Genomic DNA, 25,873 nt, shown 5'->3' on the forward strand with positions numbered 1-25,873 from the left:
ATTATAACTGAAAACCAAAACCAAACAAAGAACATCAATAATTTTGTTTTTTAAAAAAAGGCTGGCTTGTTGGGAGTTGGGATGAGAACGCTCTGGTGTGTGTACTTACATAGAGATCAGCACCGTAAAATCCGTCCTGGTAAACCACACTGCAGAAAATCCACACAAAAAACAAAAAAACAACAAAACAAAACAAAAAGAACAGAAAACACATTCCGGTTATTGAGGACGGCAGCATGCACATGCATTTTACACAGGCAGGTGATGTATGAATCCATAACCTGGGCTTTCGGGCAGGAGCAAAATCAGCAAGAAATTGTGTGTGCGCACGCACGCTAAACAGCTCCATGTCATCTTCCATGGCATGCAGGCGGGCAGGGCAGAAGGGAAGACAGTATGCAAAGGGGAGGGGGTTTGGGGAAGAGAACAACCTTTATAACCATACAGTAGAGGAAAAAATAATAAAGGACCCAGTGCCCTGAAGAAGAGAAACATGACTTGAGAAACCATAATGCTAATTGTTAACCTGGAAAATCTTTAGTTAACCCACTAAACACATGGACAAACTGGTTTCGTGTAATGGGCTTCAAGTAGAACAAAACAAGTTCTTTAGGAGGAGTTCATCAAGGACTGGAATCCACCTAGGTCAGAAACATACCAAGAATTGTGTATAATTATGCATCTTGCAGCCTTGTGCGATCATTTCTGATATCCATACATCACCTGTTTTTTTACTCTGTACATTAGACATGCGATAAGATTTGGTTGATCACACAAGCATGCAAAGTATTATTATTCATCATCTTATGCAATACTTCAGGAAAAAATACACCCCAAGACAATCAACTCTGATAAAAACAGAGAAATGGAATGAAAAAGAAATACCCACAATGCATTGCTTTCACAAGCAGAGATCATAAGCTAAAAACAGGGTTAGGTGATTGATTCAAGATCCCAAGTATTTAAAGGTGAAATTGGAGTGGGTGGGAAGAGATCCCTGATAGTAACGACACATTCCACAGCACAGAGCAGCAATGTTTAGGTGGGCTTGGGTTCTTTTTTTGAGTCTAACAGCCAATCATTAGTATCTCCAAGCACTTCCAAAAGCAAAAAAAAAAAAAAAAAACCCTTCAGATTTGGAAAATCCAGCACTTACTATGACATTTCATAGTGGAAAGCAGTTTGCTTTGGCAGAGGACCAGGGGAGAATAAGGAAGGGAGAGAGGGTTTTCCACAGCCCTGGTTACAATCACATGCTTCAGCATTGCACAGCTTTGTCCCTGGCTTTATTTACCTCTATAGCTATATGCTAAAATCACTCAGGTTAAAAAGCATTAGTTCCCCATATCTGAGTCTCTTCTATGCATTGTATCTGGCTTACCAGTTAGCTTTACCACAGGCTAGGAGGAAGGAGGCAGTATTCTAATTTTTTCCATATGCCAACTGGAGAGCAATAGGATGCCAAGATTCTCCCACTCTGATCAGAACACACCCACCTATAGGAAGTTACAAACAACAAGGCCACGATATCTCGGCTATAAGTCTGCCTTATAATTACTACACTTCTACAGTAATGCAAACTAGTACTCTTTGTAAGTGTTAAGATGGTAATCAGGCTCCTAAAAGTCACAATCCACTTCCTCTGGATAGAGCCTCACTCAAATTTCAACAACCTAAGAGTACAGCTGATGTGAATAAACCAGTTCAATGGCATTTTCTTACTGAGAAGCAGGTAATTTAAATGATGTCACTTGGATTTATTAGTTCAGAACTATGAACACAGTATGTGTCTGACAATGTCACAAGCCTTCATATAAACAAGGTAAAATTGCAGAAACTTGTAACTTAGCTAAATTTCTCTCACATTTCTCTCAGAGCATACCAGTGGAAACTCATTTTACTTTGAATAAAATACCTCCTGGGGGGTCCTTTAATGTTAGTGACATCTTGTAACAATGAGTTCCAAAAATTATTGTACTCTGATTAAGCGCCCACCATCATGTTCCAAGCTTGAAAGAATATACTTTTTAAAAAACAATTTACCATTTCATAAAATAATCCAGTGCTTGTGATATTTATGTTAAAGGGAGAGAAAGATGATGCAATTTCCAAGTAACAAATGTTTACACCCCTCAAAAAATGTGAGACTTGCTTTACTTGAACACTGGTTTATTTTCTTGCTATATACAGAGGCACACTGTACCACAATAAATACTGCGATCTATATAATCACTAGGAACCCAAACTCCCCTTGCATTGAGTGATACAGGGTCCCTTGACTCTAACTATGAAATAATGCAACTTGTAAAGTTATGGCTAATCCAAGGCAAAGCAGATACTCTTCTGCAGTCCTTTCTCCACCATGGGGCACTTTAAAGTTGTTCAATATATAAACTGACCGTTTGAGATGTTTGAGATGTGAAAAGTTTACCTTTATACAGTGAGCTGGATTTTAGTACTCAAAATGTAATTTTAAGGAAGTCACAAATACCTTCTTCCAGTGTGCTATTAGTGACACCCTCTTTTCTAGGAATATTCTAGCCGTTACTATCAGGGATAATGACAAAAATGTTCTTAAATTCCCACCCCCCCTAAGTATCAGCACTCTGACATGAATCAGTGAACAAGGACACCTTGCAAATTTGAAAAATTTCAGGGGATTATTATATCCATGTGGGGACTTTGGATGGATCAAGGAGGACATTCCAAGCAGGTAATTGAATATCGTTTCACTTAATACTTGTTTTACATTCTGGGCACAACAATCCCATCCTGATTCAGGTGTTCCAAACTGAGCTATCAGGTCCCAGGACATTTCAGTATGTCATTGTGGCATTTTGAACAACAGGGCCTATTTGTGAATGATCCTAGTCAAAAGGAAAAACAAGAATCAAGATTCAATTTGCACTTTACTAAGAGCTCTTGATCAAATTTCCTCTGACAAGGATTTAAATTTAAGGAAATGTGGAAAGCACTAGAAAATCAATGCAAAGCTACATTAAAAATTTCTGAGCAATGGAACACTTTCAAAGCTTGCTTTCTTTTAAATGCAAAGAACGAAACAATCTACACCTTTGAAATAACAATAGAAAAGATGATTGATACAGGCTAATTTCCATGTCATGAAAATAATCAAAATCTAAGAATGAATACATTCTGTGTTTGTGTGTGTGTGTGTTTGTTAAAGCATGTTAGCACTTCTGCTTCCCTGATCTTCATATATTCTACCTTAAAAACAGATGTGGTTAATCTTTGTTTTAACCCTTTTCAAAACATCTCCAACCAAGAAAGCAAATCCATTGTGGGTAACTGCCTTTACTGTGTCCTACTCTCAGGCAGTGCATCAAGCAACACTTGCCACTTTTGCATTATGGGATCTTCCTGGACTTCAGAGAGCAGAAGCCGCCTCACTCCACAGACTCTACACCCTTTCCGTGGCGTTTTTTGTAATCGCTCGTACTAATGCCAGATGATATTTGAACAGAAAAACTGCTACCATAGGCAAAGAAAAATGGGCACATAGATTTAAAAACACTACGTTTTTAAACTAATGAGCCCTCAAGTTGTTGAAAAAAAAGATTTTCCAGTAACGTGTCAGATTTTTAGACTGGCTCTGTCAGGTGCAACTGGGTGCAGAGTGTTCTGGTGCTGGCATATCCTGACTCTCTCCATCCATCACATCTCTACCAATCAGGAAACTGCCAGTTAGGGCAGAGCACTGCATTCTGGTTTCCAATTCTTACCCTGGGTAGGCTGGGATGGCTGCTGGAGGTACTGCCCGCACTGCACCATACACTGTTCGTCCTCGACCCCTCAGATGGGCTCCCCTGAAAGCGGCGGCTGTGGTGGCTGCAGTTGGGTAAGGGAAGCCAGGAACTGTGAAAACAGACAGACAGACAGACAAGGAAAAATATGAGAGAGCTCACAGCAGCTGCCCAGTTCACAAAAAGTTATCTAGAATGATATGCAACTCCAGAGCTGTGGAATGTTCTGCATCAGTCCTGCAAAGGAGCATGCTTAGAACCTTGATGACATCACGTACCTCTTGCTACACCATGGCCCCGAGGGGAGGTAGGGTTGCAGAGGCCTGGCATGCAAGGGGTTAAATGCTGTGTCATGCCTCATTCATCACAAACTGCAAACAGTTTCCCCCTCTGCCTCCACCCCTCTTTAATAATGCCATGCAGTCTGGTTAGAAAGAGTCCGAGAAGCACGGAGAGTTGCTATTATTAAAGGCAGGCAACTCTTCCATATTTTGGGAGGGGCTTTATCATAATCCCCTTAAACTGGTCAGTTGGTAATAGGGTAAGATTTTTTTGGGTCTCCCTTTTCACCACCTACTCCTTCCCATCCATTTTTAATTTAAACTCAAAAATGTTATAGAAATCCCCTATAATGGCAACCAAAAATGAATCATAACGTGCCAGTTTACCAAGAGCCCACCTTCTGGCATTAGGTGACCATTAAGTGGTTCCACTGTATATTGGGCCCTGTTTTATTACACTTCATGCTAGAGTAAACTGGCTCAGGGCAAAATGATGTCCAAATCTCAGAAGGTAGCTGGTAACAAAATGCAGTAACAGATACCCAAGAAGGCACCAGTCATTCACAAGGCACAACCTCCAACCCAAGGTGCTTCCAGGCGCATGCCACAAGGGGGCCTGCAGTGGACTCTAGGTTTAGTAGCTTGAATAATATGTACTTCGGAGTGTGACCTGTTTTATTTTCTTAATTCTGAAGCTAAGGCAATTGGGCCTTCCAAACACACATCCTCCCTTACAGATCTGTATGTACTCTATCAGCTGGTGAAGCGCCAGCCAAAAGCAAGCATGCAAATACGCTTCACATTAGAAAGGGTTAATATGGCCACTGCCCAGAGAAATGGCATTCCATTCTAACAAGGCCCATCCTGTCAAGTACATATTATACAGACTGAAAAGAAGAGGGCTAACAGATCACTGTTTACTCAAGCACAGTAACAATACAGGGGCCAATAGGGGCTACTTACTGATTAAAGGAATGTAAGTGTTAATACCCCCCCTTCCTGACAGGGGCACTGCAGCGTCATTGCCCAGCGAGACATCTGCTTGAAAACTGGATGCTAATTTAGTTTTAAAAAGAATAAAAAATGTAAAAAGGTTATAAAGAAACAGCAGATTGAGAACACAAACAAACACCACTGCAGTTAAATGGCAAAAACAGAAGCATCCACGTTAAGTTCTACCTGCATATAATTCAGGGCCATACACTGCTCCAACCACGGGGCTCAGCTTCCATCCTGAAACAAGAAAGATAGGCCTGAGCACTAAGGTCAATACCAGGGGAAGGGCAAGCAGCATATGCTGTATCTCCATCTTCATTTCTGTGCAGGTTGTTCCTGTTTATAAAGCTACGTTCTCCTGACTTCTCATGCTCAAGACATGGAAGGCTGAAGAAACTAAATCAAAACTAATTATTTTTCTGATTTAAAATTTAAAAAAAATCTATGCCAGTTATCTTCCAACTCTGCAATGGAGACTCAAAATGGTTTACAATAGATTCTTCCCTCCTCCAGTTTATCTTTGCAACAACCACCCTGTGAGGTAGGCTAGGCTAAAAAAGAGTGAGTGTCCCAAGGTTATCCCAGCAAGCTTCTAGGGCAGAGTGAGGATTCAAATGCGGGTATTCCAAATCCTAGTTCAACATACTAACTGGTATACCATGTTGATGGTCTTATTATTTCAAAAGGCCACAGCGGGAATAAGGAAACAAATCAACAATCTGAAATTGTGCTTAAAAAACTAGTGATCTGTATTACTGTATTACAGTAAGTACACAGAAATGATGAAATTAGTGCTTCTGAGCACTTAGGAGGGAGATGTGCCTCCAATGTTAGAGTACTGGCAAGCATTTGGAAAGAATGCTATACAGGAACCCTACTGTTTTGAGACCTCATTCAAAATACACAATCACAGGTGGGGCATTCTAATCCAATTATCAGTATCTGATGCATCTTTCTTTTGCTTGTCTTTAAAAGATTACTTCCAAAATAACTAGGCGGATATACTGATTTTTTTATGCAGTAAATTTTTTATTAACATTTTTAAGAGCAATTAATAAAAAAGAGAACAAAGAAAAAATTACATAGCTAAAAGAGAAAAAAGCAAAAGAAACTGGAAACAAGTACCAATTTTCTCTGTAAAAAGATATATAAGTATCATACCCTAACTCCAAATTTACCCTTATAATCAATATTATATCTTAACTCTAAATTTACCCTGAACTTCTCCTTTCCCTCTAAACATTCTCTTTTCCACCTCCTAATCTTCAAAAGCTAGGCAGATATATTGTTAATGGTGCATCACTCCTGCTATCCTGAAAATTCTCATTGGGATGGTCTAGGTTTCTGAACGGGTCTAGTGCAATTCCTTACACTAAGTAAGAAAAAAACCTTCTGGCTGTCTAGCAGATGCTTGGGCCACAGCTCTTGCCCTGCTATCAGATACTGTCCTTGAATCAACTTTTTCTGAGCCCTTACAGACCTACCTCATTTTGACCAAGGTATGTTGTACACTATCTATCTATCTATCTATCTATCTATCTATCTATCTATCTATCTATCTATCTATCTATCTATCTATCTATCTATCTATCTATCTATCTATCTATCTATCTATCTATCTATCTATCTATCTATCTATCTATCTATCTATCTATCTATCTATCTATCTATCTATCTATCTATTTTGCCTGCCTGCCTACTGCCTGCCTGTCATTCACAAGGAAAAGGAACAATGAGCCCACACATGTCTTTCATTTCCAATCTGCCACCTTAGGTGATCATATTTACTCTTCACAACGTCATACTCTTACCGGGAAGGTGTCCCATACCGCTGAAAGCTTTTGTGCAAGGTACCTTTATTACAGACCTGATTAGAAATGATGGGGTTGGATTATTCCAGCTCTCAGGGATAGGTCTGGAGAATATATTGCTTCCCACTAAAAATGAGAAATTGCCCTTCTTCATCGCAGTGGCTACATACACTAAATTTGCCAAGAAAACTGGCAGAGGTTACTGAAAGAAAAGCCCATTTAAAACGTGAAGAAGTGCTCGGGTTTCTTTGGGGTTTTGGTTTTTTTGGCTTGATCAAACTGCTCACTTACACACGGGTCGAGTGAACCCCTCACTAGATCACCTCAATGTTTTGGCTCAAGGTACAAAATCAAACGCCACCTTGAGCAGCTGCTTTTCCAAGCTTTCCTGCATAAATTGCTTCATGTACTCGTTGCCAAAGGTTGGCAGCCCTATCTGCAGTTCTGTTTTTAATATTCTTTTTTTTTACTGGCAGCTTGGGAGTAGGGTTGTCCACATCTGGGTGGTGGCTGGAGTTCACCTGGAATTACAACTGATCTCCAGGCCACAGAGATCCATTCCCCTAGAGAAAATGGCTGCTTGGGGGTGGGGAATAGACTGTATAGCATTATACTCCACTGAGGTCTCTCCTCCTCAAATCTCCTCCTCAAACCTCTGCTGAGGTGTCTCCTCCTCAAACTCTGCCCTCTTCAGGCTCGGTCCCTCCCCGCAAATCTCTAGGAATTTCCCAACCTGGAGCTGGCAACCCTACTTGGGAGGCATTTGGTGATAATATTAGATACTTTGTGGGTGAACATTGGGTTAAAGGTTGAGAACCACTAGGTTAGAATGTCAGATTAGGGGCTTCTGGGTTCACCGCCCTGGCTGAAGTTCATGGGTTTACCTCGGACCAGTCACTCTCTTTCCCTCAGCATAACCTATATCATTGTCACTGTGAGGAAAAATAGAAGAGGAGGCGATAACCCTATACACCACCTTGAATTCTTTGAAGGAAGGGATAAAAATGTGATAACCATCAAACAAGAAGCTCTAGCATTAAACTCTTTCCCAATTAGCTACCACAGTGGTTCTCGAACAGAAGGTCAGGAGGACCAACAAATGTATCCAGATTCTCTCACAGTTTGGGTCAAACTATACATGCAGGTTTTTAAAGAGTTGGGTCTGCATTCCCCAGACCCAACTCAGGTTCCTCACAGCCACACAGTAGCTTGTGAATAACTGTTAAAAAATAAAAGAGAGCCCAGATGACTTCAGAATGCCAGCTGTTTTCCAAAATAGCGAGCAGGGGGGGAGTCCTGTGTAGACATGGGCACGAACAGGAAAAAACCAAACATGGTGTTCGTTGTTCATTGCCATCCACGAACAAAGAACAATGAACACTGACGAACATGATCCTGTCACAAATATGTTTGTTGTTCATTGTTTGTGGGGGCCCGCAGGCTCTCCTCCAGCCATCAAGACCCCTACTGCACCACTCCCAGAAACCCTACCTGAGTAGGCAGCAGGAAATGTACCAATATTAAATAATAGCTTGGCTCCAGAGTCTGGCAGCAGCCCTGGAACCTGAAGGGGTAGATCCCTATCCCACCACACACAAAGAAAATTCAGGCTCCAATGCACTCACCCTGTCTCTCTAACAGCAGCTGTCTCTCCCTGAAAGCCAGAGCTGGGAGCCCCCCTCTCCCCTGGTCTTTTCCTCTTGTAACAAATTTGGAACTCCAGTCCACACTTGGAAGGAAGACCTGCCTATCAAGCTAAATTGGGCTTAGATTGGGGTTTCCAGGGCAACAGCAGGAGTTCAGACAGAGTTCAGACAATCCCTGCCCAAGTTGCCAAGGGAATTGATTGCAGGTGCTAGACAGCAAGGAACAGCAACAAACAAGGCTTGCAATGACCACCTGTTCATTTAGAATGGGGCCTCACGAACAGCTTGTTCATGAACAGCAGATTGAGCTGTTTGTGGGTTTTTTTAGTTCGTATTGCTGTTTGTGCCCATCTCTAGTCCTGTGTTTTTGCTGCTACGAAGCAGGTGAAGGAACAGGGAGAACTGGGAGAGGAGGCTGTAGGAGGCTGAATGGCAAACTGGGCTTTGGCTTTGCAGAATGTGGGAAATGGCCATGAATTTTATCCGCTTGCCCAAGAACACTACATTCTGATATACTAACATGAAAAACAAAATACAAATTTGTTCAGCAATCTCATGCACTTTTTTCCAGGGAAAACGGAAAAGAGCGTGGTGTTAATTTTCAGGTGGTCCTTAAAAGTTAGTGGAATGGAAGTAAGAACTGAACGGAAGAAGAGTCAAGTTAGTGCTGCCAACCTCCAGCTGGGGCCTGGAGTTCTCCCAGAATTAAAACTGATCTCCTGATGATTGTTTGGTCTCATCAGATTTAAGAGACTAAGCAAGGTCAGCCTTGCTTAGTAACTCAATGGGAGGCCTGCAAAGAAGACCACAGTTGGAGGGGCAGGTAATGACAACCCCCCTCTGTTAGTCTCTTGCCGTAAAAACTGCACTAGGGGTTGCCATAGGTCAGCTATGACTTGACAGCGCTCTCCATCACCACCATATGATCATCACCTTCCATGTGCAATGGCTCAATTAGGCTAAGTTATTTTATATATATTTTTAAAAAGAGGCATAGCCATAAATGAAATGTAACCAGCAATGCAGCCAAAAAACATATTTCAAAACAGGATAACTGGACTTGTACAAAACACTGATCACATCTGGGCTTATTGAGAGCTGACAGAACACCAGAATGCAATCATGCTGATAAGCAAGTTACAAAGCCCGTAATGCACAGACACACTTCTAAGGAGCTATTATACATTCTCTCTCTCCTTCACTTCATCTTCGTCTTCTCCGTAGAATACACACAAAAATGGGCATATGGTTGACTACTAGTGAATTAGATGGGACTCTGCAGGATTTCCAGAGGTTAAGAAGGTTGCTGCAGTATCCTACAATGCCACTTGCTGCTCCTCATGAGAAGCCGTAACTCAGTGTCAGAGTACATTCATGGCCCAGACTCAATCCTCTTTCATATCCAATTAGTAGCAGTGCTGCCAAACACATTTGCCAAAGATCCTGGAAACATGATGCCAAACTAAGTGGATAGTTCTACACTACATGACCAATTAATAGCTCAGAATAAAGTGAATCCTTGTACATCCATGTGGGGAAGAGCCATAACTCAATGCTAGAGGATAGGATTTTTATGTCCTATTCTTGGCATCTCCAGTTAAAAGACACTAGGTAACGGAGCTGGGACAAACCTCTGCTAAGAGCTTTGGACAGCTACTACTACATTGTAATATACTTTGATTAAATAATGTGAATGACAAAATTAAATTCCATACATCATGCAAATCATTCATTTCTGTACATACAAGCTTTTACTCCATATGAACAAGAACTAGGCAAGGGAGCAATTTTCTCCAATCTCCCTTGCCAGTGTAGCCTCCCATCACATTCTTTCTTTCCTAAGGTCACCCAATTTTCAAGCCTGACTTTTTTTGAGGCTGCAGTTGGCAAGACAGCTAATTCCCTTCTGTGATTTCTACTACACAGTAATCTGGATTCATACCACTACAACCCTGCATATTCCTGGGTATTGGATGTAAGCTGGTAATTGGAACCATTTTTGTTACAGTAGTAAAAACTGGCAGTCATTATGAAACATGACACACAGATGTAAGATGGGAGGGCCTATATATTCTCTCACTGAGCTCCACACATAGACACACATTGCACCATCTCTCAAAAGGCTCCTGTTACTGGCTGTAAGCAACCTTTGTTTCCAAGTTCCAAACATTATTTTCCCACTCATTTATATGGGAGTATGTAAGAGAATATACTACTAGTATACCCCTTGTTTCTGCTGATTCCCTTTAAACTGTGTCCAAGATTGCAGCTCTATGTACTTTGGCCAAAATCTCAATGACAGCCATCAAGAATGAAGCCAGGCTCTATGGGCATCTCCAGAGAATCTCTTAGTATAATGCAAATGTCATAAATACATAAAATTGGCTCTTCTACACATAGATGCATATTTGCAGAAGCACAGACTATTAATTTTTGACCTAGGAAGGAGCAGTGATGAAGTCTGAGAATATCCAGTGAAAGAATAAAAGTGTATTTTCTAATGAACCCAAACGCAAGGTCAAACTTTCAGATTTTTCATTACAGATTTTATAAAACATCCCAATTTGTTACATTGCTTAATAAAGTTACTTTGCACTTTCCTACATCTGTCTTCATAATTTACAATTAAATTACTGGCAATGGTATACAGTTATATGTCTTTACTTACTAATACATTGCATATGACTTTAGCAAAAGATACTACCCTTTTAAACCTAAACTGGTAAGTGGTATCTTCTGCTTTCCATTTGTTTGCTGCTTTGCATTTCAGATTTTAAAGCTTTTCATAAACTTTCTTTTTTCCTCTAGCATTTCTAGGAGGAAAGAGTTAATCCTCGCTTTATAATGAATAAACTAAATGACAGAAATTTCAGATGTAGAGCGCAATCCTAAGGGGGGGGGGAGTGCATAGGGAGAGAACCAAGGCTTACGTGGGTATAAGTGGCTCCTATGTGGGTGCAAATGCCCTTCCGCTGGTGGTGGTACGAGGCGTGCTACTGCTGCTGTGCCGCCACCGGGAATTAATGGCAGGCGGACGGAGGTGGAGAAGCGGCGTAGGGCCCCACGTCAACGCAGGAGGAGGCGGGGCAGAGGGCGGGGCCGATGTTAGTTTGCTCCCTAAGGCCTTCCAGAAGTGGGAACGCCCATAGTAAAAGAGCTATGCCACGAAAAAATAAGGCGTAGCCCATAGGCACCCATTGAACGGGGAAAACTCGGCGCCCTCTCTCCGAGCACCCAGCCCCACCCCCACGGCCTGAAGGAGCATAGGATAGGAACTAGCATGGGGGCCAATCCACATGTGCTTCTGGCGTGGACGAGCGCCCCTCCTCACACCCAATCACCTGCAGACGCACCCTACAAAACATCCGGCCGTGCTGCCCATGACCTCAGGTAAGTGAGCACACGGCTGAAAGCTCTGCCTGTTTGCCTTCTGCCGTGGGTACTTTGAACACAAGGCTGGAGAGAGGGTACCCACGGTGGCGGGCACTGAGTGCACTTTAGGGACTTTGTGAGAAAACTGGGAGAACTTTACACTCGCTCAAGGGAAGAAGGGCAAAGTCCAGAATGTCTGGCTAACATAACCACTCAAGTTTCCTTGCAGGTTATCTGACTCTGAAGTTCCATCTCAGTAAGGAGCGAGTTAGCACTTACAGGTAAGAAGGAGATGGGGCGGTGGCTAACCCGGCTCACTGATTTGTGGTGGCTGCCCCATCACCTGAACTCGCCTGACAGTTAGCCTTGGCAGGGGAGAGGATGGTGGCGGCAGCACCTGCCTGTCCCAGAGGCAGATGCCCAGAAAACTACTCTTGACCAGGTGTTTGTAACTACCCGCTAATTTTCTCCCTTAAAGGTAAAATCACCCCAAGGCAGAGCGCTTCCTCGCCAGAGGGTCTTGCATCAGCTGGTCGCTAGCTGCACCTGTGGAGCTCCCGCTGCTGCTCTCTACTATGTGCATCTTCTCAGATGTTGGAGTGTGGGCTTTGGCTCGGCTGAGTTACTTGCTTCACATCTGTGTCTTTCCCTTGCAGGCACGTCGTGACTCGTCCGGGAGACAATCAAGCATGTCTGCTTCAGCTCCCCCTCCCCCTAATCCTCTGTGAGTGTCATTCAGATCTAGCCCAGGAAGCAGTATCTCAAGGCAATCAGCATCTCCACCCCACCCCTGGGAGCGCAGAATGAGGGCTGCTCAAAATGTGTTGGCTACCGAGGGACAGTGGCACTTTTTCTAGTTTAATAAAACGTATTGAGAAACAAACTTCTGTGTTTGCATGCCTGACTGACATCATCATTAGCCCTTCTCTCAACACACGTGGTTCTCAATGGGCATTCCTGTCACTCATTGACGGCCCCACCTCCCCCCGCCATCTGCTTCTCTGGAACCTGGGGACTACTTAGGGTTGCCAGTCTCCAGGTGGAAGCTGCAGATCTCCCAGAATTACAACTGATCTCCAGGCAACAGAGATCAGCTCGCTACTATCTAGGGAGTGGGAATCTTTTTCTTTTGGTGGTGGCAGCGACGGCGGGTATTTGTAGGCGCACCAAGCTGCAGCCACCAGCCTGGCGCTCCCCATTGGCTGCGCCTCTGCTTGCCTGAATGTCAGGGGAGGCGTGTGGCCATTGGCTGGTGTGAGCAGGGTTGTCAGGGGAACGGAGGCTGCTGCATCTTGCCTTGCCACGCTCGAGCACTGGCGGGACTATCCTGCAAAGGTCCACAGGGAGTTGTGCAGCGGCTCCCCATTTACACCGGTACACGAGCGACAACGCTGCCTGGGGGGTTAGGAGTGGGCTGCCTGTGAAACAGGGTACACAGCAAGAATGAAAACTCATCTCTTACATTTCAGGTATTATTTTATCCACCAATCAAACATTTTTGCACAATCAGCTGTATGGCGGCCTTTCAATTACTTTGTTGTATTCTCAGTGAGATCAAATGCCAAAGCATTCATTTCAAAAGTACTATGAAAACCCAGTATAGCTCAATGAGAACTACTTAATATGGAGGCTGTAAGGCTAGGTTTGTCTGTAAGACTATAGCACACAACAAATATGTCTAAAGGATCTTCAGACCCAATGCTTTCTCACCTTTCTCTTCCTCAGCTGTATTATTTTTGTACTGGTTTGACCACTACAGTAAAATATGGTTTGCACACATAAAAATCTCATTAGCGAGGGAAGGGGAGCAGAAAGAATGTGCAAGCCTGGAGATCTCTCAAGTTTATTAAAGTAGCAGCAAACTACTATTCGTGAGCCATACCAAAGAATGGCAGCCAGTGGACAGAATTCCTCCTTCATTTTTAAGTTTCATAAAACCTGTGGTAGAGGTAACTGTCCTTTACCCTTCAGACCTCCAGCCCCAAATCTGTGACTCCCCCAAAACCTTTTAGAAAAAATTAAAAGGTAAAAAATCAAAGATTAAGACTCTCATTCAGCATGGCAGCTGTACAGTCCTGCGTATGTATCAGGGTTTACTGCTACTTCTTCTGAATCTTCCTATATTGAACCTTTGGAACACTTTTTAAACACTTCCAAATTTTAACTACTGTTTGGAAATCTGGGAAGAAAAGATTCTGAACAAAAAAAATGTATAATAAACTTAAAGCATACACATAACCGCTTGTGCCTGAATATCACTCTGCTGGGTTGCAGTCACCGTCCATCAGCAGTGGAGACTTCTATACGGATCATTCTCATATGACCACAATTTCAAAACATGGCTTCCTACTCTAAATTTAACCTCTGCGATATGATTACTTTTTCTCCAGCAACTTCCAAAACAGGGCTCCACTCTGAAAACAATCAACTTTCTTTAATGTTTATACACTCTAGACACAGAAGGTTTTGAAATATCTTCTCTACAAAGTTTCCAGGGGAGAAAGGACTGAACCCATTGTGCTTATAATTTCTTCCCCCCAATCTCTTGTTCATTATTAGCACCAGCATTCTCTCTTACCATTTGCATATGGAGTAACCATCTTCTTATTAGTCATCACTCGTGCTGTAGCATTATTAACCTAAAAGTCAAAAATGGGATATGGTGGAGAGGGAAGGAAGCACAGGATTTTAGAAAATGGTTTTATAGTTCTTAAAAACAAACAAAAAAGTAGTTTCAAAATGAAACATTCAAATTTACTCTTATAAGTTGTCATTAAATATTAAAATTATAACAGGTCTAATTGTGGTATTCTAATTATGTAATAAAGGCCAAAAAGAGTAGATCTTCTCAGGCATCCCTGACACCTTTGACTTGAACCATGTATCTGCTGCTCACTGATCCAAAGGGCAAAGTCTCCCCTGTTGCTCTTTTCTTAATGCCCAGCTTGATAGGCATGAAGCAATGAACAAACACAACTCTGTTACCATCTCTGAGTTGCCTTTCATTGAACTGCAGTAGCCTACTACTGTTACAGAGGAACAGGTATTGGGGCAGGAGGAGGACAGCATGGAACCCAGGTGCCTTGGATTAATTCCCTCTGCTGCTCAAGAGTTTTGGATTCCTAAGCATTGGCTGGCCTGCATCCCAGTTTCAGGGTATCTTGAAGTATTGAGGAATCTATCTGTGGCAGCTAATTTTTCAGGTAAAGAGGAACCTCTAATACCAGAGTGTTTATAAAGTTAACAAGTCATCTCCTGATTTCCTAGTGTCCTTCACCTTCATTACAGAGCTCTTTAAAGCTCCAGAAATTCTAAACAATAAAGCAAGTGAGCATTAGAACAGAGATGGTGCTGGTAAAACATGTAAGGGATGGGCAAAGCCAAATTACTGCAGCCCTGTGCCAGACACAGCTTTGGAGCTCTTGCAAGGGGAGTAAATACTAAGCTAGAATCAGTAGCTTTCCAAAATCCTAACAGAAGGAACAGGCCACAATACCAATTTCAAAAGGAAATTTTTATAGAGAAATGTTTTAATGTCCTTTGATGCTTAATGGAAAAGTGAGCATTGGCAGGGGAGAAGGGAGCCTGGAATCTCATTACTCTGGTTTTTAGCCCTCAGACAATATAAACATTACATTTAAAAAGAAAGAATGGGAAACAACAATGATGAGACTGAGAGCATGCTGTTAAAATACATATAAAAAAAGAAAACAACAACTACAACAATTGATTAATGGGGCTAGAGGGAAGGGGAAGAGGAAGGAAAGAAGGTCTCACAGACAATCATTAAGATGGAGGAGTGCCTGAAATCAGCTGCTACAGCAGAGTGCAACACAAGCACTTAAAGGGGGAAAAATGGCCAAAACCAATCAAAAATCACCAGTCAGCAAACAGAGACCAACAGCTGCATTTAACTGAGTGAAGGGGGACAAAAACCAGGAAAGGGAGAAACGGAGCACAATTGCAAGTCTGGGACAAGGCAGCGCAAGAAAGAAAAAGGGGTGGGTGGGTGGGTGAAGAGAGAGAGCAAGGAAGGGCATGGGTGCATTAATAAAACCAGCCAAACTGCAGTTCAGTAACTCTGAGTAAGATGTGCAAGGGAAGTCACCAGGAAGTCAGTAATCAAACAGCTCAGACTGATACAAAACAGTGTATGTACATCCAAGGTCCAGGCGGGCATTACTCAATAGCATTGAAAATAAAAGGGGAGAGGGAGGGGAAAATAGGAAAGGGTGGGACAACAAGTCAAATCACATTTTGTAGTGTTAATGTGAAATGGCAGATGGATTTTTTTCTTTCTTAATTTTGCTTTGTATTTTTTAAAAAAGAAAAGAAATAAGATTCTCCTCTAGCACTTTGGTTTCACTTACCGCCAACTTGTACCATCGCCAGCATTGTGTATAGTTACCATGGAAAGAGTGAGTCAAGTGAAGGGCCCTAAACACTAAACCATCGAAAAAGGGAAATAAAACAACAAAACAAAACAAAACAAAAAACAAAAAAGCAAAATATGCAAACATCTTACTCAAAACGGCGGCTTTTAAGTTTTTTTTCTCCTATATTTAGTACTTTTTTCCCTTAAAAAGAGAATGGGAGAAGGAAAAGGGGCCAGTTATCCTTCAATATGAGGGAATAGAAAATTAGCCACTAAGTAATTTCCTCCTATGTAGGTTACCTCGTCTAGCCAAAGTTATCAGTGTTCATTGCAAGAGTTAATTTTGAGTGTATATTGCTTTACTGAAATCATGTCAATAAAGTTACTCTAATGACCCCAGTAAGCTTCTTACTGCTCTCTTCTCCCTATTCACCATTAGTATCATTTCACACTCATATGGAAGAGAACTGGCCTCTGAGTAAAGGGCAAATACTGGCTGGCCCCTTTCTTTGTTGTTAAGACACCAAGTTAGAAACTGGACAGTGTTCTTTTAGTTAGTCTTGATAAGGCTTGGCAAGAGAAGTTGGAGCCTCAAACTGAAGCAAAGGAAAATCAAGACAGCAGAAGGGCAAAAATTTGGAGTGGGTTGGAAAAAAACTCAACAGAAAGGAAAAAAAGAAAAATACCTAAAGTAACAAAACATATATAGATATATAGATATATATTTGAGTGGGGGTGTTATTTTAATAAACATCAGTGCAGGGAAAGGGAGTGAAAAAACAGAGATACAAACACACGCATACACACGCACACACACAAGACTGGAATCCAAATGTGAAATAAGTGAGGCAAGACACAAAAAAAGGAAACAAAAGAATAAATATAAAGAAGAAATTGAATTACTGAAGACATGCACCTCGATTTTACGGCCCTCTACCACGGTGCCGTGTAATTTCTCCCTGGCCCTGTCTGCATCAGCACTATTCTCGAAAGTTACGAACCCGAATCCCTGCATGCAGCGGGAGAAGGGGGGAAAACATGCACATCGTTATATATTGAAATATTGATATCTAGATAAATAGAGAAAAAAAATATCACAGTATGAAATTGACATCAGCACAACTTAGCAATACTCTCCTAGAGTCACATTTTTGGTTCATGCATGTTTCATGAAAGAAATTCAATTTAAAAAAAGAAGTTGTAATCAGATTAAATAATAATAAAACATAAAGCAATTGAGGCCAGACCAAAAGCAGTACAAAGTTACTCGAGACAAATTTTGGAAAGTAATCTAGCTCCTTGCCTGATAGACAGAAATTTGTTAAACCCTGGATAGTAATCCTTTTACCATACAGGGACATTCATTTTGTAGCACCATTAACATTCACCTTTAAATGGCAACAATACAAAAAGGCAGTTCTTTTAAGCAAACTACTCCAAGAAAAGGGGTGTAGCACTCCATAAATTCCTGCAATCTAATCCTGGGCCACATAAGCCATGTCCCCTTCAGCTTTGAAAAAATTCTGGCCTCATTTTTCATCAGCTTTCACATAGCTATTATTGTCTGTCTTAAAGAAATTATTTGAGGTTTTATGCAAAAATACTACTATATATCCCTAATGGCAGAGATCATATACATCTTTCGATTTTTACAATGCTTTATACAACATGCCTCCTAACTTGAACATCAGGGCTTCTGTGTTCAGTATGTAAGTCGTCATCAATCAAAAGGGGTAGCTTCACTTTCTTAGGGGCCAAGTTATGGCAGCTAAATTAATTACACTTGGAACTGTAATAAAATGAAGCACTCTAACATGTGACTGTAAAATGTATTTTTTTACTTTCCTTTAGAAATCCCAGAGTAGCTTGTATGAATATAAAGGGTATGAGTGGTCTCTTGTTTAGGCATTGATCAGGCCCACAGCCTCTTAGTTTCAGCATCCTGGGGCTCAAGATCATAAGACATTTACCATAATTTGCTAGGCAAAGATCATCATGAACATTTTACAGTTAGCTTTAAAAGATACTTGATGAAGAGATGGGGAGAAGGAAACAGTTACTTCTTGCTGTTTGATGTAAAACGCTACACCAATTTATCCTTGTTCTTTGCTGGTACTATCACCTCAGAGGTGGGAAAAACAAAGCATATGTTTTGTATTATGGAAACTACTATTAAACAGAAACCCAGTGCAAGTCTATGCTGAGCTATACCACTGACTTTTAATAGGCTCAGACAGGTGCAACTCTGCACAGGATGCAACTCTGTTTCCACTGTAAGATGTAAGTATATGTCTATACATATACAGGGGAAACTCAGCAAAGCAGACAACCTCATGATGCAGTAAATAAAATGGTGGCTAGAGAATCGTATTTATTTTCCACTAGGAAAAAGCAGTAATTCATTTCAAAATATTCTTACAGATGTTAACTCACGAAAGCCTACTAGGCTCAAACCTTTTGATATCTGGTGGTGATATCTGTGCATGTGTTTCTGCATATGCATATGTGCACACACACATCCTAGATTTTATGTTCCATGGATGGGCTGTCATAAACTGTCCTGCACAGCTCACTGGAGGGGGTATTCAAGGAAGAGAAAGAACTTACTAAAATGTAGATGACAACTGAATTCTACAGCTCCCAAAATCCGGTGTTCCAAGAATTTAAGTGTGTTTTTCTGAAAAGGCTTCCTTCATCAAGCATGCGAGCCCAGCTCCTTTTCAAAGCACTTTCCCCCTCTAAAACAGTCCAACGATGCTTGTGCAAGTGCTTTTGAAGGTTTTGGGAGCTCAGAGTACAGAGAGCACCTTATCCATACCCCTGCCCTCCAGGAATTCTCAGACCTTGACAAAACTACTGTCTTTTTAAAAAACAGTGTTGCTCCTAGCAACTACTGCTTTCTCTTGTGGCTCTCTTCATTGTTTCCAACTACAACTCCTTTCCAAAAGACTTTCCCTCTGGAAACTGCTTTCAGGGAGAGCAGAAATGCTCCTTCTGCTTCAGTGCTTGCCATGCCACATTCTCTTCTACTGCAGCAAGAAGATGGTAATCTGGAAGTGCTAATTTCTGGGGAAACTGCTTTTGCTACTAGACTTCTGGGAAAATGAGATTCCATCACAACTTATGGGCCAACTGGATCCCTCTGTTCTGGATACACGTGTATATATTCTCTGCACAATGAAGTAATTGCCCTCCAATACAATACCGCTTGAGTAATAAGACGTACAGCAACAAAGCCTGAAATAATTATGGACGAAGTTCTGTCCTTCATTTGTTGCCATTGCTGACCTTCTACATTGTTAACAAAGCATATTACATCTTGTGTCATGAAGAGTGACTTCAAACTGGTGTAGGCTATGAAGATGTGTGTTCATGGACCATGATTTCAAAGTCACCATGAGAATCAAAAGTCAAACGAGGAAACACAATGCAATACAACTATTCCTGTCTGAACAAGTCACTATCCCTCAACCTAGTCTCCCTCATAGGTTTGCTTGCAGAAAGTAATGAGTACACTTCTCCTGAGCTTCTTGAAACAAGTCCAGGATACAACAATAATAGATAACGAGATGCCAGAGATGAATATGTACATGTACAAAATTATTTGACTGCAATAATTTAATTTTTGTTTCCCCTTTTAAAAAATTTCTACAAGTTCAAGAAAACATGCAAAGATTTTGAACTGATTTTTGTTTTGAGACCTCTATTATAAAAAGCAGCAATTACAGATAACATAGACATTCTTTTGACACTAAACTTTGTTTTATCTTCGTAAATTACCCTAATTATATTCAAGCAACATTTGCCATACCTGAATTTTACTCTACTGGAAAATTTTCTATGTATTAAGAAAAGGGACAGATCAAGGGAGGGAGTGGAGTTGAATCCAGAAAGATATACTATATTATAAACACCACTGCCAATCTCTTTTTAATTGACCTTGCTGCTGATTTTGAGATTCCTGTAACAACCTTCAAGCTGAGCATATGAGCGGATCTGCCTATATAACCTGCTGACTCTTAAAGGCACATCTCCCATAATCAGAAACTGGATGTGAGGTGATCTGGCCAAGACATCTGTCACCCCACTGATCGCCAAGGCTGATTCGGGTATAATCAGAAACAACTTGCAGCCCAATGGCAGGCCTTTTTTCTTTCAGGAGCTGTTCAAGGGCCCCCAAGAGACCGAATAACCAGCACCGTTTTAGTCTGGCCTCAGATTCTGCAATAAATAACAAGCAACAGGATGAGCAGTGTAAAAATAATAATTATACAGAGTTTATAAAATGTTTCCATCTCTGAAGAATGAGAAAGAAAATTTACCATGTAACCGTAAAGGGAGAAATCAAAAGCAGACGATTCTCCTGGGTGTGGCCAGAACACAGAAATTAAGAAAAAATAAAAACAAAAAATAAAAACAAAAACTAAAAACCAAAGTAAACTAAAACGGAGCCCCTTGAAATCCATGCATTGTTAACCCTTGATTTTTTTTCCCATTGTGTTTAGAACATTCACCTCAGAAGCAGCATCTTTATCTTATCGTGCTGGAAATGACTTTCCATAATTTCAGTTTTTAAAATATATATATATATACACACAGACACACTTTAAAGACTCAATCAACACCCAGAAGCCTGAATTAATAATAAAAAAAAATCCCCGGGTCAGGGCTGCTTGCTTCAAAAGCTTAAATGCATCTTTTGCCATCCTTCATGATCCATCTGAGATGAGCAATAGGAACTGTTTCATGTCAGAGGGAGGGGGGCTACTGCTATTAAAGTGAGCATTGAAAGAAAAGGGAAGTGAAATTCCCGTTGAAAAATATACTACAGTCCAAATTCAAGGAACTGTATTATTGTTTTGCTTGTATTCTGCCTTTCTTACATAGAACTCAAGGCCGCATACTTTGTTTTTTATCCCTGGATAGTCCTATCCAGACACTGACCAGACTAGGAGCTGCTTAGCTTCTGCAAAATTTCTGTGTCATATTAAGAAGTATGATGATGACAAAGGTTATGCATACATGCTGTAGTTAAAGAACCAACATTTCACTTTAAAGGGGGACAATACATAAAAAGCTCAAAATTGTATAAAAGTATTTTTGTTATTTGAACCAAGTTCAGAACTTATATAAATGTAACATTTTAACACCCAAAAGTTTTAAGATATGCACAGCAGGAAGGTGGGACTTTATTTTAAAGTGATACTGACCAAGCTAAAATACAATGCAAACCAGGTATGAACCAGGCGTCACACTGACCCAATTAAAAGTTCAATGAACTGCACTCTTGTTTACTTATCACAATTATGGGATGCCATAAGAAAGAGTACATTTTTATTGTATTTTAAGATTAGCATAATTTTAATATGCATACTACATTGCCTGACCACAGAAGTCCATGACTAGAACAGTTCAAATCTTATTGTAATCAAATTAGTCATATACAGGTATTTTTACACTTTTGGTTTAGTCCAATTTATACCCCAAAGAACTCTATCATACAATCATCAGGTTGGAAGGGACCTCTAGGGTCATCTTGTCCAACCAGCTGCACAATGCAGAAAATTCACAAATACCTCCCCTTCCCACACCCCCAGTGACCCCTGCTCCATGCCCATATGGCAAAACACATCACGTGTAAAGATCTCACCCAAATCATGAATAGTATACAATGTATGCTCCTTAGGTTCTAAGACTGATATTTGCAGCTGTTAAGTGTATTTTAAGCCACATAAAACACAAGAAACAGCTGTGTTACAGAGAAAATTCTCAAAGTCAGACACATTACACTATGCATAACTGCGCGGAGCTACAAGCTTTCAATGAGCAATGTCAACTTATACCCTGACTAGTAACAAACATGGAAATCCAAAGTTCAGGGGAAATGATGAATGATATGCAATTACCTCAGCAAGCTAAAGCCCGTCGGCTAGGTGTCTTTGGACACGTTCTCATTCCAGCTTTGGACATATGGACAATTTCCATGCACTCTTTGCACTTCCTCACCACCAGTGATGAACTTTTTGGATTTTATGAATTTATCTACTGATTAATTATCCGATAGACTACCCCTGCTTTGATGAAATATGCACTTTAAATTGTTGTTATATTGTGTTTTGTAATAATATCTTTGCACGTTTGCACTTTTGCACTTTTTGGAAAAATACACTAACAATATATTTACATTGAGTGCTTGATTTTTTGTGACCCTGGTTGTTGCATTGTAGTTTTGTCTGCTCCTGGTCCCAGCTGGGTGAATGCATGGGGCGGGCTTTGCCACCTGTTCTGCACCTGATCCTGGCTTGGGCTTCCTGCCGCGGCATGCTCTCAGAGAGACGGGCTGCCTCTTCTGGGCTTCCCTCCACAGCAGCGCCCTCTGGAGGCACACCAGGGTAGGAAGCGAGTTATCTGGAAAATGGTTAGCGTTTTATATAGTAGGATTGGGCCACGAACCTGAATATTATCCACATATTTCTTCCCTTTCAATTACAGAAAGGCTATATAGTGAATGGTTGGTTCAAATAATTTCTTCAAGTAGACTCACTGTGGCAAACTCTGAGTGCCCCTAATCTAAAGGAATTTGTATTAATCAAAACCCTAATGTAAATTGAAGAGAATCAAACTAGTTTCCATGGAAACCAAACTATTCCATCTGGGGGCAAATTAAGTAATTTCACAGGGAAACTGGAAGAGTCCAGAGCTGAAAAGCCACTTCGTTTTCATTAGATGTTCCAACAGGAACATTGCCACTGGAAGACTAACAAGGACATATGACAATTACCAAGCACAAGGAAGCACTATGGGACAAAAAGAAAGGAAATTTGTATTAAAATAGCTGAAAACTACAGTTTATTCTTAATTTTCGTTTGATACTTAATAGATTCACCTCCTCATTTTCCAGGGAAATTACAAAAAAAAGAAAGAAAGAAAGAAAGAAAATTTAAGGTGCGGTGCTCATAGGAAGCATTAATCTTTTAAAATGCTGTGAACACCAGAAAGACAAAATGCACCATGACCACTGACCCTCTAGTTTCAAGTTATCGTTTCATTTCAGATGGACCAATGGGTTAAGATGCAAATTTTTCAGAAATTCTAAAATTTACCAACATGGGAACAATTATGACAGAGGACCTTTTGCCAGTAATGAAGGGATAAAGATCTGCTCAGTCCATGAGGAGCTTCCAAAAAACCAGTGAGGGGGCAAACCCATGAATATTTGGTTTTTACATTTTAAACATTTGGTTTAAACCTTTTAAACATTCATTTATCAAATACATATCCAAGAATACACCCTTTAGAAACCCAGGGAGGGAAGGGGTAATATTGAGAACACAGCACAAGGCAGGCAGCAGGAGCATCTGCTTTCCGATTCCCAAGAGAAAAGAAAAAAAGAGGTTCCATATCGTTAGGTTAGAACAGAAACCATAGGGTAGGAGAAAGGCATTCAAGTTTTGGCATACTCTTTTGCAAAAGAAAGTGGAATAACAAGTGAGGGGGGGGTCCCCTAAAAAGATTTGTTTCTTCACTGGGATGGTTAAACTATAATTTTATAAAGAAGTGCAAATCCCAGATGCCCTGCTAAATATTCAATGGCATAACCCATAGAAATTTTGGCAGAGTTTCTTGAATCCCATTTATACTGTTTTAAACAGCAAGCATCAGTTCTGAAATCACTGATAAACTTCTGTGAATCTGACCAGTGGGATTTAGAAATTCTAATATTTGATGAGCAACTATATGGGCAAAGTATTTACTACATGAAACAAATGGGTTAAATTTCTGTAACAAATCACAGAAAATATTTCTCGTTTTAACTGAAAACCAGAAGTCTTGGGTTTACTTAGCTGTAGAGTTAGCTATTTATAGTCAGAATTTTGCAATTTACAGAAGATTCTGGACAAAGAGGTAGGTGTGTTTGTGTCTGGAATGAGGGAGACAGAGCACGTGATGTGAAGGACCAAAAGTATATAGCAGTACAGGCTTGAATTAAGTGTATTATTGTTTCTGACAGGTCTGTTATTTTTGCATCCTTTTTCCCTAAAGAGAAGGGATTGCAGATAAGTTTCCTTGCGCTTGACTGCAGCAAATCTAATTCATATAAAGTGTTGGCCAGCTAATATCAAACCTGGGTTGAGGAAAAGAAAATATTTAGTGCCTTGCTTCTGATAAGTTGTAAAAGAGAGACGCTCAGTTTGAAGACGGCTGCAGAACTCAGATGGCCTGCCTGCAAGACTTTGCTCAGTCTGCTGCTCTCCTAAGTAACCTTTCAGGTCACCTGCTGACTTTTTCCCACACAGCACCTACAACTAAGAACGGTCAAGCACAGCTTCCCTTTGGTTCCCAAAGTGCAGCCTGCTACCATTCTGCTGCTCTCTATAGGTAGCGATGTATATATTTCATATCAGAATTTAGTGGAGATATAAAACAGGCAGTTGCATATATGATATCATCCCTTTTCTGGTTTTCAGATAACACAGGTAGAGGAATTTCAACATGCTAAACATGGATGGGAACTTAAACCTGAAGACAGAAATCCAACAAGGGTTCTACTAAGCAGGGCTATGAACCTCAAGACTACAAGTACTTTAAAAGTACTACTAATACTTTAAAAATGAAGTACTAGCCAAGTTGCACGTTTAAACTGTCAAGTGATGGGGTGGAGGGGAGACAGATGTTCATTTTTAATTAAAAGTGGAAAACTTAGCATTGATTAAGTCAAGCATAGTATAGACATGCACTGTGCAAGCTTCCCCCACAGAGCTCTGCCAATGCACCTTGCTCCTGACCTGCAACACTCCCTGCTATTCCAGTGCTGGACCTACTGGGCAGAGAGAGAATCACATCAATTCTTCAGTGAAGGGAGACTGATTTTGTGATAAGAACCAGTTAGGAAAGTATCACTCAAAATCACTGCACTTGAGACCCTAATGTTTGTAATTTTTTCTCCAGAGAGTTTAACTGGCATTAACCCTCAACAAAACTATCTTCCTATTACATCACGAGCAGCTAAAAAAAGTTACTCTAGAAATTTGGAAGGCTATACAAATTATTTACGAAAAACCAACATTTTGGCAATGTCCATTATGTTGTCAAAGGGGTGAATAACTTTCTTTTATTCAAGATATCCTCTGAACCTCTTATATCCCACTTAATATATTTTTAGGTTTTTTAATTTGGGGGGGGGGGGTCCTGTAAGAGTAATCTTTCCCAAACACTATTCTGAAGTATGGCAAAAAAATGTACCCCCTAATGGCTTCAGTAACCCCTTTTGTTCTTATATGATCCTGAACTTTTGGGATCCTGATCGTTCACAGGAGAAATTATGAGAACATTAGAACAGACAGGTAGTGGCTGTACTCAACACCTGTAATTATGGGGAAAGGCAACACAAACTCCTTAGATAATTTTGCCATATATGTTGCCTGGTTCCAGTTCTTTCTGGAAAATATGTTCTCTGGAGAGCAAGCTGCCTTGTCAAGTCAAATGAAGGGGGCTGTGGAGGGGTAGGGGAGAGAAATCAGGTATAAAAGCAAAGGGCTTACCTTGGAGCCACGTTCATTAAAGATTATCTCTACATCAAGGATTTTGCCAAATTGCTGTAAAGACAAAAGAGAAGAAAATGTACCCT

The 25,873-nt window shown here is 40.8% G+C and overlaps 1 protein-coding gene across 7 annotated transcripts in view; it reads right to left on the minus strand.

The window, feature by feature from the left end:
• The window catches only part of RBFOX2 (RNA binding fox-1 homolog 2), a 252,947-nt gene that overhangs the window by 17,800 nt on the left and 209,274 nt on the right, over positions 1-25,873 (minus strand). For 3 of the 7 annotated variants that reach the window (XM_054987897.1, XM_054987903.1, XM_054987902.1), the window contains 6 exons: positions 25,788-25,841; positions 17,162-17,254; positions 14,449-14,509; positions 5,225-5,278; positions 5,009-5,101; positions 3,744-3,876 (listed from right to left, as the gene is read on the minus strand). In XM_054987897.1, coding sequence (XP_054843872.1) covers positions 3,744-3,876; positions 5,009-5,101; positions 5,225-5,278; positions 14,449-14,509; positions 17,162-17,254; positions 25,788-25,841 — 488 coding nt within the window. Of the gene's footprint in view, positions 1-109; positions 150-3,743; positions 3,877-5,008; positions 5,102-5,224; positions 5,279-14,448; positions 14,510-17,161; positions 17,255-25,787; positions 25,842-25,873 lie in introns of all 7 variants that reach the window. The other 4 variants (XM_054987899.1, XM_054987898.1, XM_054987901.1 and 1 more) reach the window with 2 other exon arrangements.

Source organism: Eublepharis macularius, chromosome 9 (assembly GCF_028583425.1).
Source record: "Eublepharis macularius isolate TG4126 chromosome 9, MPM_Emac_v1.0, whole genome shotgun sequence".
NCBI lineage: Eukaryota > Metazoa > Chordata > Lepidosauria > Squamata > Eublepharidae > Eublepharis > Eublepharis macularius.